The sequence below is a fragment of the Pan paniscus genome, chromosome 11, assembly GCF_029289425.2.
Source record: "Pan paniscus chromosome 11, NHGRI_mPanPan1-v2.0_pri, whole genome shotgun sequence".
NCBI classification, from domain to species: Eukaryota; Metazoa; Chordata; class Mammalia; order Primates; family Hominidae; genus Pan; species Pan paniscus.
This window is the reverse complement of record NC_073260.2, coordinates 118,853,669-118,866,902: the sequence shown is the minus strand read 5'-3', so window position 1 is coordinate 118,866,902 and position 13,234 is coordinate 118,853,669. Positions and strand designations below refer to the sequence as shown.

Here is a 13,234-nt window from a genome sequence, read left to right as displayed (position 1 = left end):
CCCAAAGTGCTGGAATTACAAGCATGAGCCACCATGCCCCGCCTCTCCCTTCTTTTTAATTGGTTTGTTTATCTTTGAGTTATAAGAATTATTTATATATTCTGGATACTACATCCTTTTAAGATACATGATTTTCATATTTTTTTCTCATTGTCTGGGCTTTTCACTTTCTTGGTAGTATATTTTGCACAAAAAAGTTTAATTTTGATGAAGTCCAATTTATATATATATTTTGTTCCTTATAGTTTTCTTATATCTAGAAACAATTGCCAAATGCAAGGCCATGACAATTTACGCCTATATTTTCTTCTATTTTTTTAAGAATAGTTTTAGCTCTTATATTTAGAGTTTTTATTCATTTTGAATTATTTTTTACTTATGATGTGAGATAAGGATCCAACTTAATTCTTTCGTAAATGGTTATTCAGTGTCTTAGTACAGAGAATGTTGTTTCCCCTGTTGAGTGCACTTGGCACCTTTGCCAATAATCAATTGACCATAGGTATACAGGTTTATTATTAGGCTCTTAATTCCATTCCATTGATCTGTATTTCTGCCCTTGTATCATTACCACACTGTGTTGGTTACTGTAGCTTTGCAGTAGGTTTTGTGATCAGGAAGTGTGAATTCTCCAACTTTGTTCTTCTTTTCAAGATTATTTTGGCTCTTTGGGGTTCCTTGCCTTTCTGTATGAATTTTAGGATCAGCTTTCCCATTTCTGGTTTTTTTTTTTTTTTTTTTAAAGAACATTGGGATTTTGGTAGAAATTGCATTTAATCTATAGCTGTTTGGGAAGTATTATCATAACAATATTAAATATTCCATTCATGAACATAATATACCTTTCCAATTTCTTAGTTCTCCCTTAACTTATTTACGCATATAACTCTTACTCATCCTTGGGTCAGTTTATTCCCAAGTATTTTATTCCTTTTTGATGCTATTGTAAATGGAGTTGTTTTCTGAAATTTTTATTGCTAGCGTAGAGAAATCTATATGATTTCTGTGTTGATCATGTACTACAGCTTTGATGAATTTATTACCTCTAATAACTCGTCTGTGGATTCTTTAGAATTTTCTATATATACTATACTATTATGACATCTTTGAATAAAGAGAGTCCCATTTTTTCCGTTTCTGTTGGATGACTTTTCTTTTTCTTACTTGATTGCTGTCTAGAATGTCCAGTATTATGCTGAACGGAAGTAGTGAGAGCAGCATTCTTGTCTCATGCATGATCGTAGCGGGAAAACTTTCAGTCAGTAAACAGTCATTTACTGTTGAGTAAGATGTTAGCTGTGCGCTTTATCATATATGTCCTTTATCATTTTGAAGAAGTTCCCTTCCTTTCCTCGTTTGTTGAGTGTTTTTATCTTAAAAGATTATTACTATTTTTTCAGATGCTTTTTCTGCATGAATTGAAATCATTCTGGGATTTTTCCCCTTCATTCTATTAATATGATTACATTGTATTACATTGATTTTCATGTGTTGAACCACCATTGTATTCTTAGGCTAAAGCCCACTTGGTAGTGGTGGATAATCCTTTTAATATGCTACTGGATCCAGTTTGCTAATATTTTGTTCAGGATTTTTTTTACATCTATATTCATAAGGTATATTGAGCCATGGTTTCCTTTTCTTGCAGTGTCTTTGTCTGACTTTGGTATCAGGGTAATTCTGGCCTCATAGAATGAATTAGAAGTCCGGGGATGGTGGCTTAACGCCTGTAATCCCAGCATTTTGGGAGGCCAAGGTGGGCAGATCACTAGGTCAGGAGATCTAGACCATCCTGACCAACATGGTGAAACTGCATCTAAAAATAAAAAAATTAGCTGGGCATGGTGGCACGTGCCTGTAATCCCAGGTACTCGGGAGGCTAAGGCAGGAGAATTGCTTGAACCAGGGAGTCGGAGGTTGCGGTGAGCTGAGATCGCACCACTGCACTCCAGCCTAGCGACAAAGCAAGACTCTGTCTCAAAAAAAAGGAATGAATTAGAAAGTGTTCCCTCCTCTTACCTATTTTTTTTTTAATAACATCTTGAGAAGGATGAATGTTCATTCTTATTTAAATATTGTATAGGTCACTAATTAAGCCATCTTGTTTTGGGCTCTTCTTTATTGGGAGGTTTTTTGATTACGGACTCAATTTCGTTACTTATTATAGGTCTATTCATATGTTTTATTTCCTCGAGTCAGTTGGGAAATTTGTGTGTTTCTAGGAATTTGTCCATTTAACATAGGTTATCTAACTTGTTAGCATTCAGTTGTTTACAATATTCTCTTATAACCCATACTATTTTTTTGTATGATCAGTAATAATATTCCCACTTTCATTTCAGACTTATAAAGTCTTCTTTTTCCCTAGGTTTTTCAATTGTATTGATGTTTTCAAACAACCAACTTGCTTTAATTGATTTTTCTCTGTTTTTCTATTCTCGATTTCATGTATAGCCACTCTAATTTTTATCACATCCATCCTTCTGCCAGCTCTTTTACTAGTTCCATAAGGTATAAAGTTAGGTTATTGATTTGAAATCTTTTTCTTAATATAGGCATTTTACCTGTAAATTTCTCTCTGAGGACTTCATTCACTGTATCCCATAATGTTGCATGTTTGTTTTCATTAGTTTCAGAGTATTTCCTGATTTCCCTTTTGGTTCTTCTTTGAGTCATTGATTGCTTTACAGTGTATTTTGAATTTCTACATATTTGAATTTTCTAGTTTTTCTTTTACTGATTTTTAGTTATATTCCATTTGGTTAGAGAAGATACTTTATGTGCTTTCAGTCTTTTAAAATTTATTAAGACTTTTTTGTGGTTTAATATCCATTCTGTCTTGGAGAATGTTCCATGTGCATTTGAGAATAATATGTATTCTGCTGTTGGGTGGCATATTCAGTATGTGTCTTAGGTCTAAGTGGTTTATATAGTGTTATTTAAATTCTCTATTTCCTTATTTTCTGTCCAGTTCTATCCATTATTGAAAGTGGGGTATTGAAGTCTCTAACATTATTACACATCTATTTTTCCCTTCAGTTTTGTGTTCTTTCTTCATATATTAATATTTTGTGGCTCTGATGCTATATTTGAATCTCTTTATAGGTGTGGTATCTTCTTGCTGGATTGACTGATCATTATAAAAATCCTTTGTCTCTTGTGATAGTTCTTAAAATCTTTTGTTTGTTTGTTTGTTTGTTTCTGATTTTACCACAGCCACCCTACTATTTGCATGGAATATATTTTTCCTTCCTTCCACCTTCAACTTGTTTCCTTGGATCTAAAGTAATTTTCTTGTAGACAGCTTATAAATGGACTCATTTGGTTTATTCGAATCCATTCTGATAATGCTTGCCTTTTAATGAATGCATTTAATCCATTTACATTAAAGTACTTACTGATAAAGAAGGATTTCTGCCATTTTGCTATTTGTTTTCTATTATGTCTGTATCTTTTTTGGCCTGGGTTCCTCCACTGCTGCCTTTTTGTTGTTGTTGTTGTTGTTGTTGTTGTTGTTTTTATTGTTGTTGTTGGTTTGATTTTTTTGCATTGTACCATTTCGACTCCTTTCTCATTTCCTTTTTTGTACATGTTTTAGTTATTAATGGTTACCTTGGGGATTAAATTAACATCTTGCATGTACAACAGCCTAGTTTGAAGTAATACCAACTTAGCTTCAATAATATCTCAAAACTATGTTCCTGTACATCTCCCTCTCTCGCTTTTTATGTTGTTGTTATCACAAATTACATCTTTATACATTGTGTAACTGTTAACATAGATGTATAATTACTGTTTTATGCACTTGTCTTTTGAGTCATATAGGGAAAAAAAGGCAGATTTCTAAACCAAAAATACTGCTGGCTTTTATATTTACCTATGTAATTACTTTTATCAGTGTTCTTTATTTTCTTACATGGGTTTGAGTTATTGCCTCTTGTTTTTTTCAGGCTGAAGAACTTCCTTTAGCATTTCTGGTAGTTCAGGTCTACTTGTGACAAATTCCCTCAACTTTTTGTTTATCTGGAAATTCATTAATTTCTTTTTTGTTTTTGAAGGATAATTTTTCTAGATATTTCAGCACTTGAAATATGTCATCCCACTGTTCTCTGGCCTCCATGGTTTCCTATGAAAAGTTGGCTGTCAGTCTTACTTGGGATCTCTTGTATGTGAGGAGTCACATACATCTCTTGCTGCTTTCAAGATTCTCTTCGTTTTTTTGACAGTTTGAACATAATGTGTCTCTGTGTGCATCTTTTAAAATTTATCCTACTTGGAGTTTCTTGGAAGAAAGACTCTTGGCTTTCTCAGATTTGGAAAGTTTGTAACCATGATTTCTTCATATATTCTCTTTTCTCTCTCCTTGCCTTTGGACTTCCATCATACAGACAGGCATTGGTATTTATGATGTTGTTCCCATAAGTCTTTAAACTGGGTCTATTTTTTTTTTCATTCTTTTTTCCTATTTCTTGGATTCCATAGTTAATGAAATCACTCATGTCAAATAGTCACAAACTGTTAATTTGTTGAGTTTTACAGGACAAAAATCTAACAATTGTTAGTTTCTTGACTAATACACTATATTAGTCAGCATAGGTTAAATCATCACAGTAGAGGATTAAAAACAGAACATGTACCAAGTGTTGGCTCTTAAATCTTCTGTTCAGAAGTGACACAAATCACTTCCCCTTATATTTTATAGGCCAAAGTAAATCATGTGGCCACACCTAATTTTAAGAAGGCAGGAAACTGCAGTTCTGCTGTCTGTCCAGATACGAAAAACATTAACATTTACAGTGTGTGTTCCCTTCCCTACTCCATCCCCAATCCATTCCTTAGCATTCATTCCATTATTTCTACGTGCAGACAGAGGTTACTGTGTTAGTCTCTTTAACTCTAATTTTCAGTTGCTTAGAGCCTTAAATATTAGAGTTTGATTATCAGCTCCCTTACTTTCTTAGCTTTGTGATCAAGAGCAAAGTTCTCAATATTTGTACGTTTCAGTTTTCTCTCTGAAAAAGTGGAGATAATTCCTGGCTCAAAAGATTACAAATGATCGGTTGAGATGATGTGTATAGAACGTTTTGTACACTGTTTCATACATAGTAAATGCTCTATTCGTATTCTCCTGGCATTCAGTGCTTTCATAATCTGGCTTCAACTTATTCTTCTAGCCTCATCTTCTGTGACTCTCTTCCAATCATCTGATGCTGTACCTTATCAAATTATAGTTGAATTCTAAGTAATAATATTTTTTATGAGAAAGTCAGAATTTTTTTGTTACTGTAATTTTTTAAAGTTTGCTCTATTTTAGTATGTTTGGAAGACAGGATGGAAACTTTCCTGCGAGATGTATCTCTAATTTTATAATGGAAGTCATGAAGAAATTAGAATTTACTTAAATTTGCTTTAAAGTTCTTGTAATACTTTAGTTGTAATAAATGAGAATATTCATATAAAGAAAAACACGGTTTCCAGTTTTAAGATAGGTAATGTGGTTTCCATTCTTTCTCTTGATAATCACCAACAGAAAAAAAGCTGAAATAAAATTCCCATCTTTAATCGAAACTAGAGGTATCTCCAACCCTTGAGCTAAAAATCCGAAGGGAAAGAGTAAATAACTAAGGAAGAGCATCAAACTTGAGCGCTTAAGAACCTACAGGATACTGATAAAAAGCACCTTGTTTTACCTGCAAACTCAGAAAGGCTCAGAGATTAGAAGGACTAGTACTACAGAATATAGGAGTGAGGCAGGGGCCATCAACATAGAGATTGCTTGAAAACACTGAATAAGGATTCCTATGTTCCCACCTCACAGGAAATATACTGTCTGGTTTAACAATATGTATTATATTTAACAGAAGAGTGAGAAGCTAAAGTTGTCATAGCGCCTCTTTACCCTGCTTGGCTCCAGACTTCTGTCTTTCACGCTTTGATATCCCAGGCAGGTTTGAGGGATCCTTCCTGGAGAAATGGAACCACTGAAGAAAAACTGCTCAACAGGTACTAGTATTTGAAGACCCCAAAAAAAAGCTGGCTGGCCACTACCCTGCTGAAGTCCACCAGTTGACAGCCTGCAGACACGTAGTCACCTTTTTATTGTTAACCTCTAAAATAAGAACAAAGGACTAAATGTTGTTAGCCATTTTAGGAAAGTTTCCAGTGTAACTTAGAAACACATACCAGAAAAAAGGAACTTAAAGTAAACAGATACTTGAAGGAATGAAAACACTTCGAGGAAATAATTAACAACCTTAGACAGATTTTGGCTAATCAAACAAGGTAGGATGGTTTAAGAAAACAAGGGGAGTAGTAGATGAGAAAATTCTCAGAATGAAAAGTACAATAGTAGAAATATATTCAGTAAAAGCATTGAAAGAAACAGTTGAGGAACTTTCCCTGGGTATAGAATAAAAGACAAGAATAAGAGAGAAAAGAGAAAATTAGAGTTTAATATGAGGTTTAATATCTAACTGACTAGGAGTTGTAGAAAGAGAGAACAGGGAATGGAGAAGCTTATTATTATATTAAGGAAACGAAACATGTAAATTTCCTAGAGTTTAAACTAAATACATCAGTAGATTGAACAGGTCTACCAAGTGCTCAGTGCAATGATAAACATTCACATACTTGTAGAAAAATTAATTATTCTGAAATTTCAGAACCCATCGGATATATAAAAAGAAGATCCTAGGTACTTCAGAGGGAAAAGAGCTAGTCTGTGAATAGGAATGTCATTGAACTCCACAGCCACACTTGAGAATCTAAAAGGACATGTCCCCAGTGTACTTATCTCCCAGATTCAAAAGTTGTCAACATCCCCCTCTCCCCATGCATGCATACTTTTTAATTATTAAAGCAACTTTCATATACTATATCATTCAACCCTAAATGCTTCTGTTTTGTCTGTAACAGGTAGACATTTTGAGGAAACCAAACCCCAATATTATTACCCAACAGAATTAATAGTTTATTAGTGTCATCAAATACTCAGTCTGTGTTCAGTTTTCCCATTTTAACTCAGAGCTGTTATTTTAGGAGTTGGTCTGTTCAAATCAGGACATACGTCTTTTTTGTTTGTTTTCCTTTTTATCTTTATTTTATATATATATATTTTTATTATACTTTAAGTTCTAGGGTACATGTGCACAATGTGCAGGTTTGTTACATATGTATACACATGCTGTGTTGGTGTTCTGCACCCATTAACTCGTCATTTACATTAGGTATATCTCCTAATGCTACCCCTCCCTGCTGCCCCCACCCCACAGCAGGACCTGATGTGTGATGGTCCCTTTCCTGTGTCCAAGTGTTCTCATTGTTCATTTCCTACCTATGAGTGAGAACATGCGGTGTTTGGTTTTTTGTCCTTGCGATAGTTTGCTGAGAATGATGGTTTCCAGCTTCATCTATGTCCCTACAAAGGACATGAACTCATCCTTTTTTATGGCTGCATAATATTCCATGGTGTATATGTGCCACATTTTCTTAATCCAGTCTATCATTGTTGAACATTTGGGTTGGTTCCAAGTCTTTGCTATTGTGAGTAGTGCCGCTATAAACATACATGTGAATGTGTCTTTATAGCAGCATGATTTATATTCCTTTGGGTATATACCTAGTAATGGGATTGCTGGGTCAAATGGTATTTCTAGTTCTAGATCCCTGAGGAATCGCCACACTGTCTTCCACAATGGTTGAACTAGTTTGCAGTCCCACCAACAATATAAAAGTGTTCCTATTTCTTCACATCCTCTCCAGCACCTGTTGTTTCCTGACTTTTTAATGATTGCCATTCTAACTGGTGTGAGATGGTATCTCATTGTGGTTTTGATTTGCATTTCTCTGATGGCCAGTGATGATGAGCACTTTTTCATGTGTCTGTTAAAGAGCTTCTGCACAGCAAAAGAAACTACCATCAGAGTGAACAGGCAACCTACAACATGGGAGAAAATTTTTGCAATCTACTCATCTGACAAAGGGCTAATATCCAGCATCTACAAAGGACTCAAACAAATTTACAAGAAAAAAACAACCCCATCAAAAAGTGGGCAAAGGATATGAACAGACACTTCTCAAAAGAAGACATATGTCTTTTTAAGTTTCCACTAAAAGGAGTCTACCTCTGTGTTGTTTTCTGTCTTAAGCTTTCTAGCCCTATTTGAATTTTAACTTCTGTATATATATTACTTTGGAAAATAAAATTTAACTTTAAAACCAGATATATTAATACATGGAAGACATCTCAGTAAATCATCACAGAATGTGTGTTCAGCAGTTTAAATGTGACTCCTGTAAACTAATTACTTTCATGTCCTTTTTACAGGCTGTCACATCAGTCAGACATGTTAGTTGAATACGAACCTGTATGGTTAAACATTAGCTAGTTTAGTCATTTAGACTTAGAAGGAATTAAGTAAGTACTCCAGTTCATAGTAGTAGCAGGATAGAATGGTAATAAATCACCACAAAACTTTATAAGAAAAATAGTCTGTAACTAAAAAATAAGCAAAAATAAGTAAGAAAGAAAACTAAAAAAATGAGCATCAAAATATATTTCCCAAAGCCAGGAACTTTGAAAGCTATTGGACTTGTTTGCCTCTTTGTGCATATTTTAATAGTATTGACAAATTATAGGAATGTACTTGACTGGAAAGGGAGAGATGACATCAGCAGGCTAATTGTTGCCACAAGTGATAGCTGATGGTGAGAGACAGATAACTGTTAAATTCCAGCACAGGCACTGAAGAAGATACTGGTCTACCATGCCATGTGGAGATAAAGAATACAAAACAGCCTGTAGTCCTTTGAAGGGTCGTGTGTGACAGTTCAGTTAAGTTGGCATTGACCCAGCACTCTACTGCAGCTATTTAATGCCAGGGATTTAAAATTTTAGGTATTTAGCTACTTATTACTAAGTAACTTGTGAAACATCTCCTAATTGCACCCTTTAATTTCACCTTAATTCTGATTCATACCCAAAGAATAGGAATCAAGGATAAGGTGTGGAGTAAGTAAAGATGAAGCTACACGATTTGGATCACTGGGACAGATACTATATAGAATGATACTTTTTTTTCCATAGTTGTCCACCTTAGAAAGGGCCCTCAGTAATTTTAAACAAAATGCCTGTTGGTTCTCTTTAGAGTTAGTTCACTTTTATTTCAAGTGGGTTTTTTTCTCAGATTCTCTGCTCTTCTTCCCACCCTCCTAACACAAATTACATTGGTCAAACATTTATTTCCAATTGATAAGTAGATAATGTCTGCTATAATAGAATTTAAGTCTGTTTTTCATTTGAGAATCTGAAGGATGAATGCCTGATTTGTAAGTTTTATTTCATTTACTTTATTTGATTGTATGTGTATTAGCCACAGAATGGAGGCAAATTCAGCATCTTTCTTTAACTCTATGCTGTTTCTTTTAGAGGAAGTCCACAAATGAAGGGGACACCCCATTTTAAGGAAGAACAGTGTGCTCCAGCATTAAATTTAGAGATGAGGAAAATACTGGATTTACAAGCACCCATCATGAGGTACAGTACTTTGGTTAAATTTGACATTGTATGATGACAGTAGATGATGTAGTTCGTAAATCCCATGACCAACAGGAAAGTTAAATTTCTTTTAATTCAAGATAACTTCTTAGTTCTAGAAATGCTTGATTAACCCTTTTAAGACATTGGAAGTTTTACAGATGGCACTTAATACTTAAATTATTATAATAAAATTGAATATACCAACTATAATCTTATTTTGAAATTTATATTTTATAAGGTCTAGAATTGTTTGATTGAGTGATAACAGTCCATATTTCCCAAAACAATACTGATGAAAGCACACAAGTTGAGGAAAAGAGAAAGTGCCTTTGTTTCCAAAGTTGCCATAAGCTTCTGGGAAGTTTATATACACTTGGAAGAAAGTTACACTTTTTCATCCAAGTATGAATAAAGGTTTTATGACAAAGTGGCCAGAAATACCAGAATACCAAAAATCTATTTTATACCCATTGGTAGAAAAAATCTTACCTACAATTTGGCTTTATTTCTTTAACTGTTGTTCCACTGTTGATGTTTTAGTTGTCACTTAGTTTAGCTGCATATCTTTTCCATTGTGTATATATAAGAAAATTTATTTAAACGATACGCAGCTGTAAAAACATTGAGGACATTCTTTATGGAAAAAAAACTTTCCAAATATGTTGTTGGGTGAAAAAAGCAAAATGCTTATGTTGCTAATGTTTGTTTTTAAAAGGGAGATGAGGTATCTCCATCTTGTTTAAAAGAGAGAGCATGTATTTTTCTGGAAGAATACATAAGAAACTGGGGATGAGAACTGAGTAGCTATGGGACAGGTTTGGGGGAAAAGCTTTTTATTGTGTACTCTTTTTTAATATTGAACTATGTAAATGTATTGAATTATATGAATGTCATGCTAATTTTTAAAAAATCCCTCTGACTCACAGTTCTAAGAAAAGGTTTATTTCACCATTTCTCTTGTTAGAGTACTGTACAGAATGATACTGAAACATTAAAACTATGCAAGTGGCTAGGTATTGTCTTGCCTTGTTTGGTCCATCCCCTTCATATCTTATTCTCATAGAAAAGAACACAATTATTATTTGCTTAAATGTAATCAGTGTTACAGAAGATTGAGTTCAAAGTTACTCATTGCCTTGGTCACAAGGTTATTCATCACTTCACATTTTATTTATTTCAGCATGGGAATCGTTTTCAAGAAAGTAACTTGATACATAAGGAATTCTGAGTGTCTGTAGATACCAAGAAAAGGTGGAATTGTACAGGCTTGGCTTTCTACCTCCACCTGGTGGGAAACCTTGTATGGTGCATGGAAATAGAATAGAAAAAGAGCCAAAAAGAAAAAAAAAAAAAAATTCTGCCATCTTGTCCAAGTTTAACCTGTCAGGTGCTAGGTTTTAATCTATGAATTTAGGTGGTTGGAAATCTGTAAGGTTTCTCTCAAAACTCCAGTGAAATAATTGCATTTCAGAACAAAGTTATCAGCACCTGAAACACATAACTGCTGGAAATTTGAAATTTGCTATAGATTTTAAATTGAGTGAGAAGACATGAAACTTAGATTTTTATAACCAATTATTTTCCCTCCTATCATCACAAATATAAGTCAGATAAGGCTAGGATATTGGTTATGCTGTTGCTTATAGGGGTAAGAGTACTATCTCATCTTTTGATTTGAAGAAAAAATATTAATGTTAAGCATCTAACTTTTGTTATTAATTGAGGATAGAGAATGTTTAGAAGGTAAAAACATAATTTTAATAAGAGTTTCGCCTCCCCTCCCTTCCCCTCCCCTCCCATCCCCTTCCCTTCCTCTCTCCCCACTCCTCCGACAGGGTCTCACCTTGTCACCCAGGCTGAAGTGCAGTGGCACAATCACAGCTAATTGCAGCGGCATGATCACAGCTCACTGCAGCCTCAGCCTCCTGGGCTCCAGTGATCTCACCTCAGCCTATCAAGTAGCTGGGACTACAGGCACACGTCACACCACGCTAATTTTTTGTACTTTATTGTAGACGCAAGGTTTCACCATGTTGTTGAGGCTGGTCTCAAACTCCTAAGCTCAAGCGATCTCCTCTCCTTGGCCTCTCAAAGTGCTGGGATTACAGGTGTTGAGCCACCACACCCAGCCAAGATCCTAAATTTAAACATACATTTAACAGACACGCACACCTGGGATACCACATAGCTCTCATAAAATTAATGAAGTCAATGATTGAAGAGGCTCTCTAAGATATAACTTAGAGTGTATTTACCTAAATTTTTTAATGTACTCATTAACAGTTGTGATATTAAAAATATTTCAGAACCAGGCTGGGCACGGTGGCTCATGCCTATAATCCCAGCACTTTGGGAGGCCAAGGCGACAGAAGGGCAGATCATGAGGTCAGGAGTTTGAGACCAGCCTAGCCAACATAGTGAAACCCTGTCTCTACTAAAAATATAAAAATTAGCTGGGTGTGGTGGCACATGCCTGTATTCCCAGCTACTCAGGAGGCTGAGGCACAATAATTGGTTGAACCCGGGAGGCAGAGGTTGCAGTGAGCTGAGATTGCGCCACTGCACTCCAGCCTGGGCAACAGAGACTGTGTCTGAAAAGAAACAAAAATTTAAGAACCAATACAGCATGAAAAGACATGGGTTATTAGTTATCGAACAGGGTTCTGACATCGCCCTACTACGCCAGTAATGAATCCTTCAGTTGGCCAGATTTTTCTGAGGGAGGGGAGTCAGTTGTAGCAAACACTTAGGTGACTTGGGGCAAGGTCTATTTACCAACATTTATAGAATTATTAGTATTTTAACAAGTGACACCAGCTTTTTTATTTCTAAATTTTTTTAGAGATGGTAGTCTCACTGTGCTGCTCAGTTGGTCTTGAGCTCCTGGACTCAAGCATTCCTCCTGCCTCAGCCTCCTAGTAGCTGGGATTACAGGCACAAGCCACCACGCCTGGCTCAGCCTTTGTTTTAACAAGTTTGTCCACTTTCAATTAAATGAGAAGGATATATCTATCTCTTCCTACAGATTATTTATTATGTCTGTCACAGTTTTTAAAAAGCCTGTCTGCTAATTCCAATATCAAGATTATCTATAAGTCTATTTATATTGATGGATTTTTCTCTTGACTCTAGGTTACATTTTCCTTTTTATTCACACATCTGGCCAGTCATTTGTTTGTTGCAGCATCACTGATTATCATGTTATAGAGATTATGAACTCTTAATTTTGTCAGACGATTGTTGAGTTTTGTCTAGCAGGTAGTCAGATTACTGGAGGATAACTCTGTTGTATACAGTGATTTTCTAGGGAGATAGGGTTAGGGGAGAGGGAGAATGTAGTTTGGAATAAACGATGCTGACTCCTTCCAAGGAAAATCACTGGTAAACCAGTGACTACTCTGCTAAATTGCCTCTCTTGACATTGTCAACTTGAAGTAATCAAAAGGATCAGAATCTGGAATTAATGCAAGCAGAAAGCTGACCAATCCGGGAGAACAGACTTCAGAAAATGGGGTCAGTGTTCCAAAGTTTAAAAGTTCAGTTCTTGCAGGCCAGGCACAGTAGCTCACACCTTTAATCCCAGCACACTGGGAGGCCGAGGCGGGTGGATCACCTGAGGTCAGGAGTTCAAAACCAGCCTGGCCAACGTGGTGAAACCTTGTCTCTACCACAAATAGAAAAATTAGCTGGGCGCGG

At 35.4% G+C, this 13,234-nt stretch overlaps 1 protein-coding gene across 6 annotated transcripts in view; it reads left to right on the top strand.

Moving 5' to 3' along the window:
- The window catches only part of RIC1 (RIC1 homolog, RAB6A GEF complex partner 1), a 147,999-nt gene that overhangs the window by 75,850 nt on the left and 58,915 nt on the right, over positions 1-13,234 (top strand). For all 6 annotated transcript variants that reach the window (XM_055092177.2, XM_063594494.1, XM_008977015.4 and 3 more), the window contains exon 4: positions 9,428-9,535. In XM_055092177.2, coding sequence (XP_054948152.1) covers positions 9,428-9,535 — 108 coding nt within the window. The remainder of the gene's footprint in view (positions 1-9,427; positions 9,536-13,234) is intronic.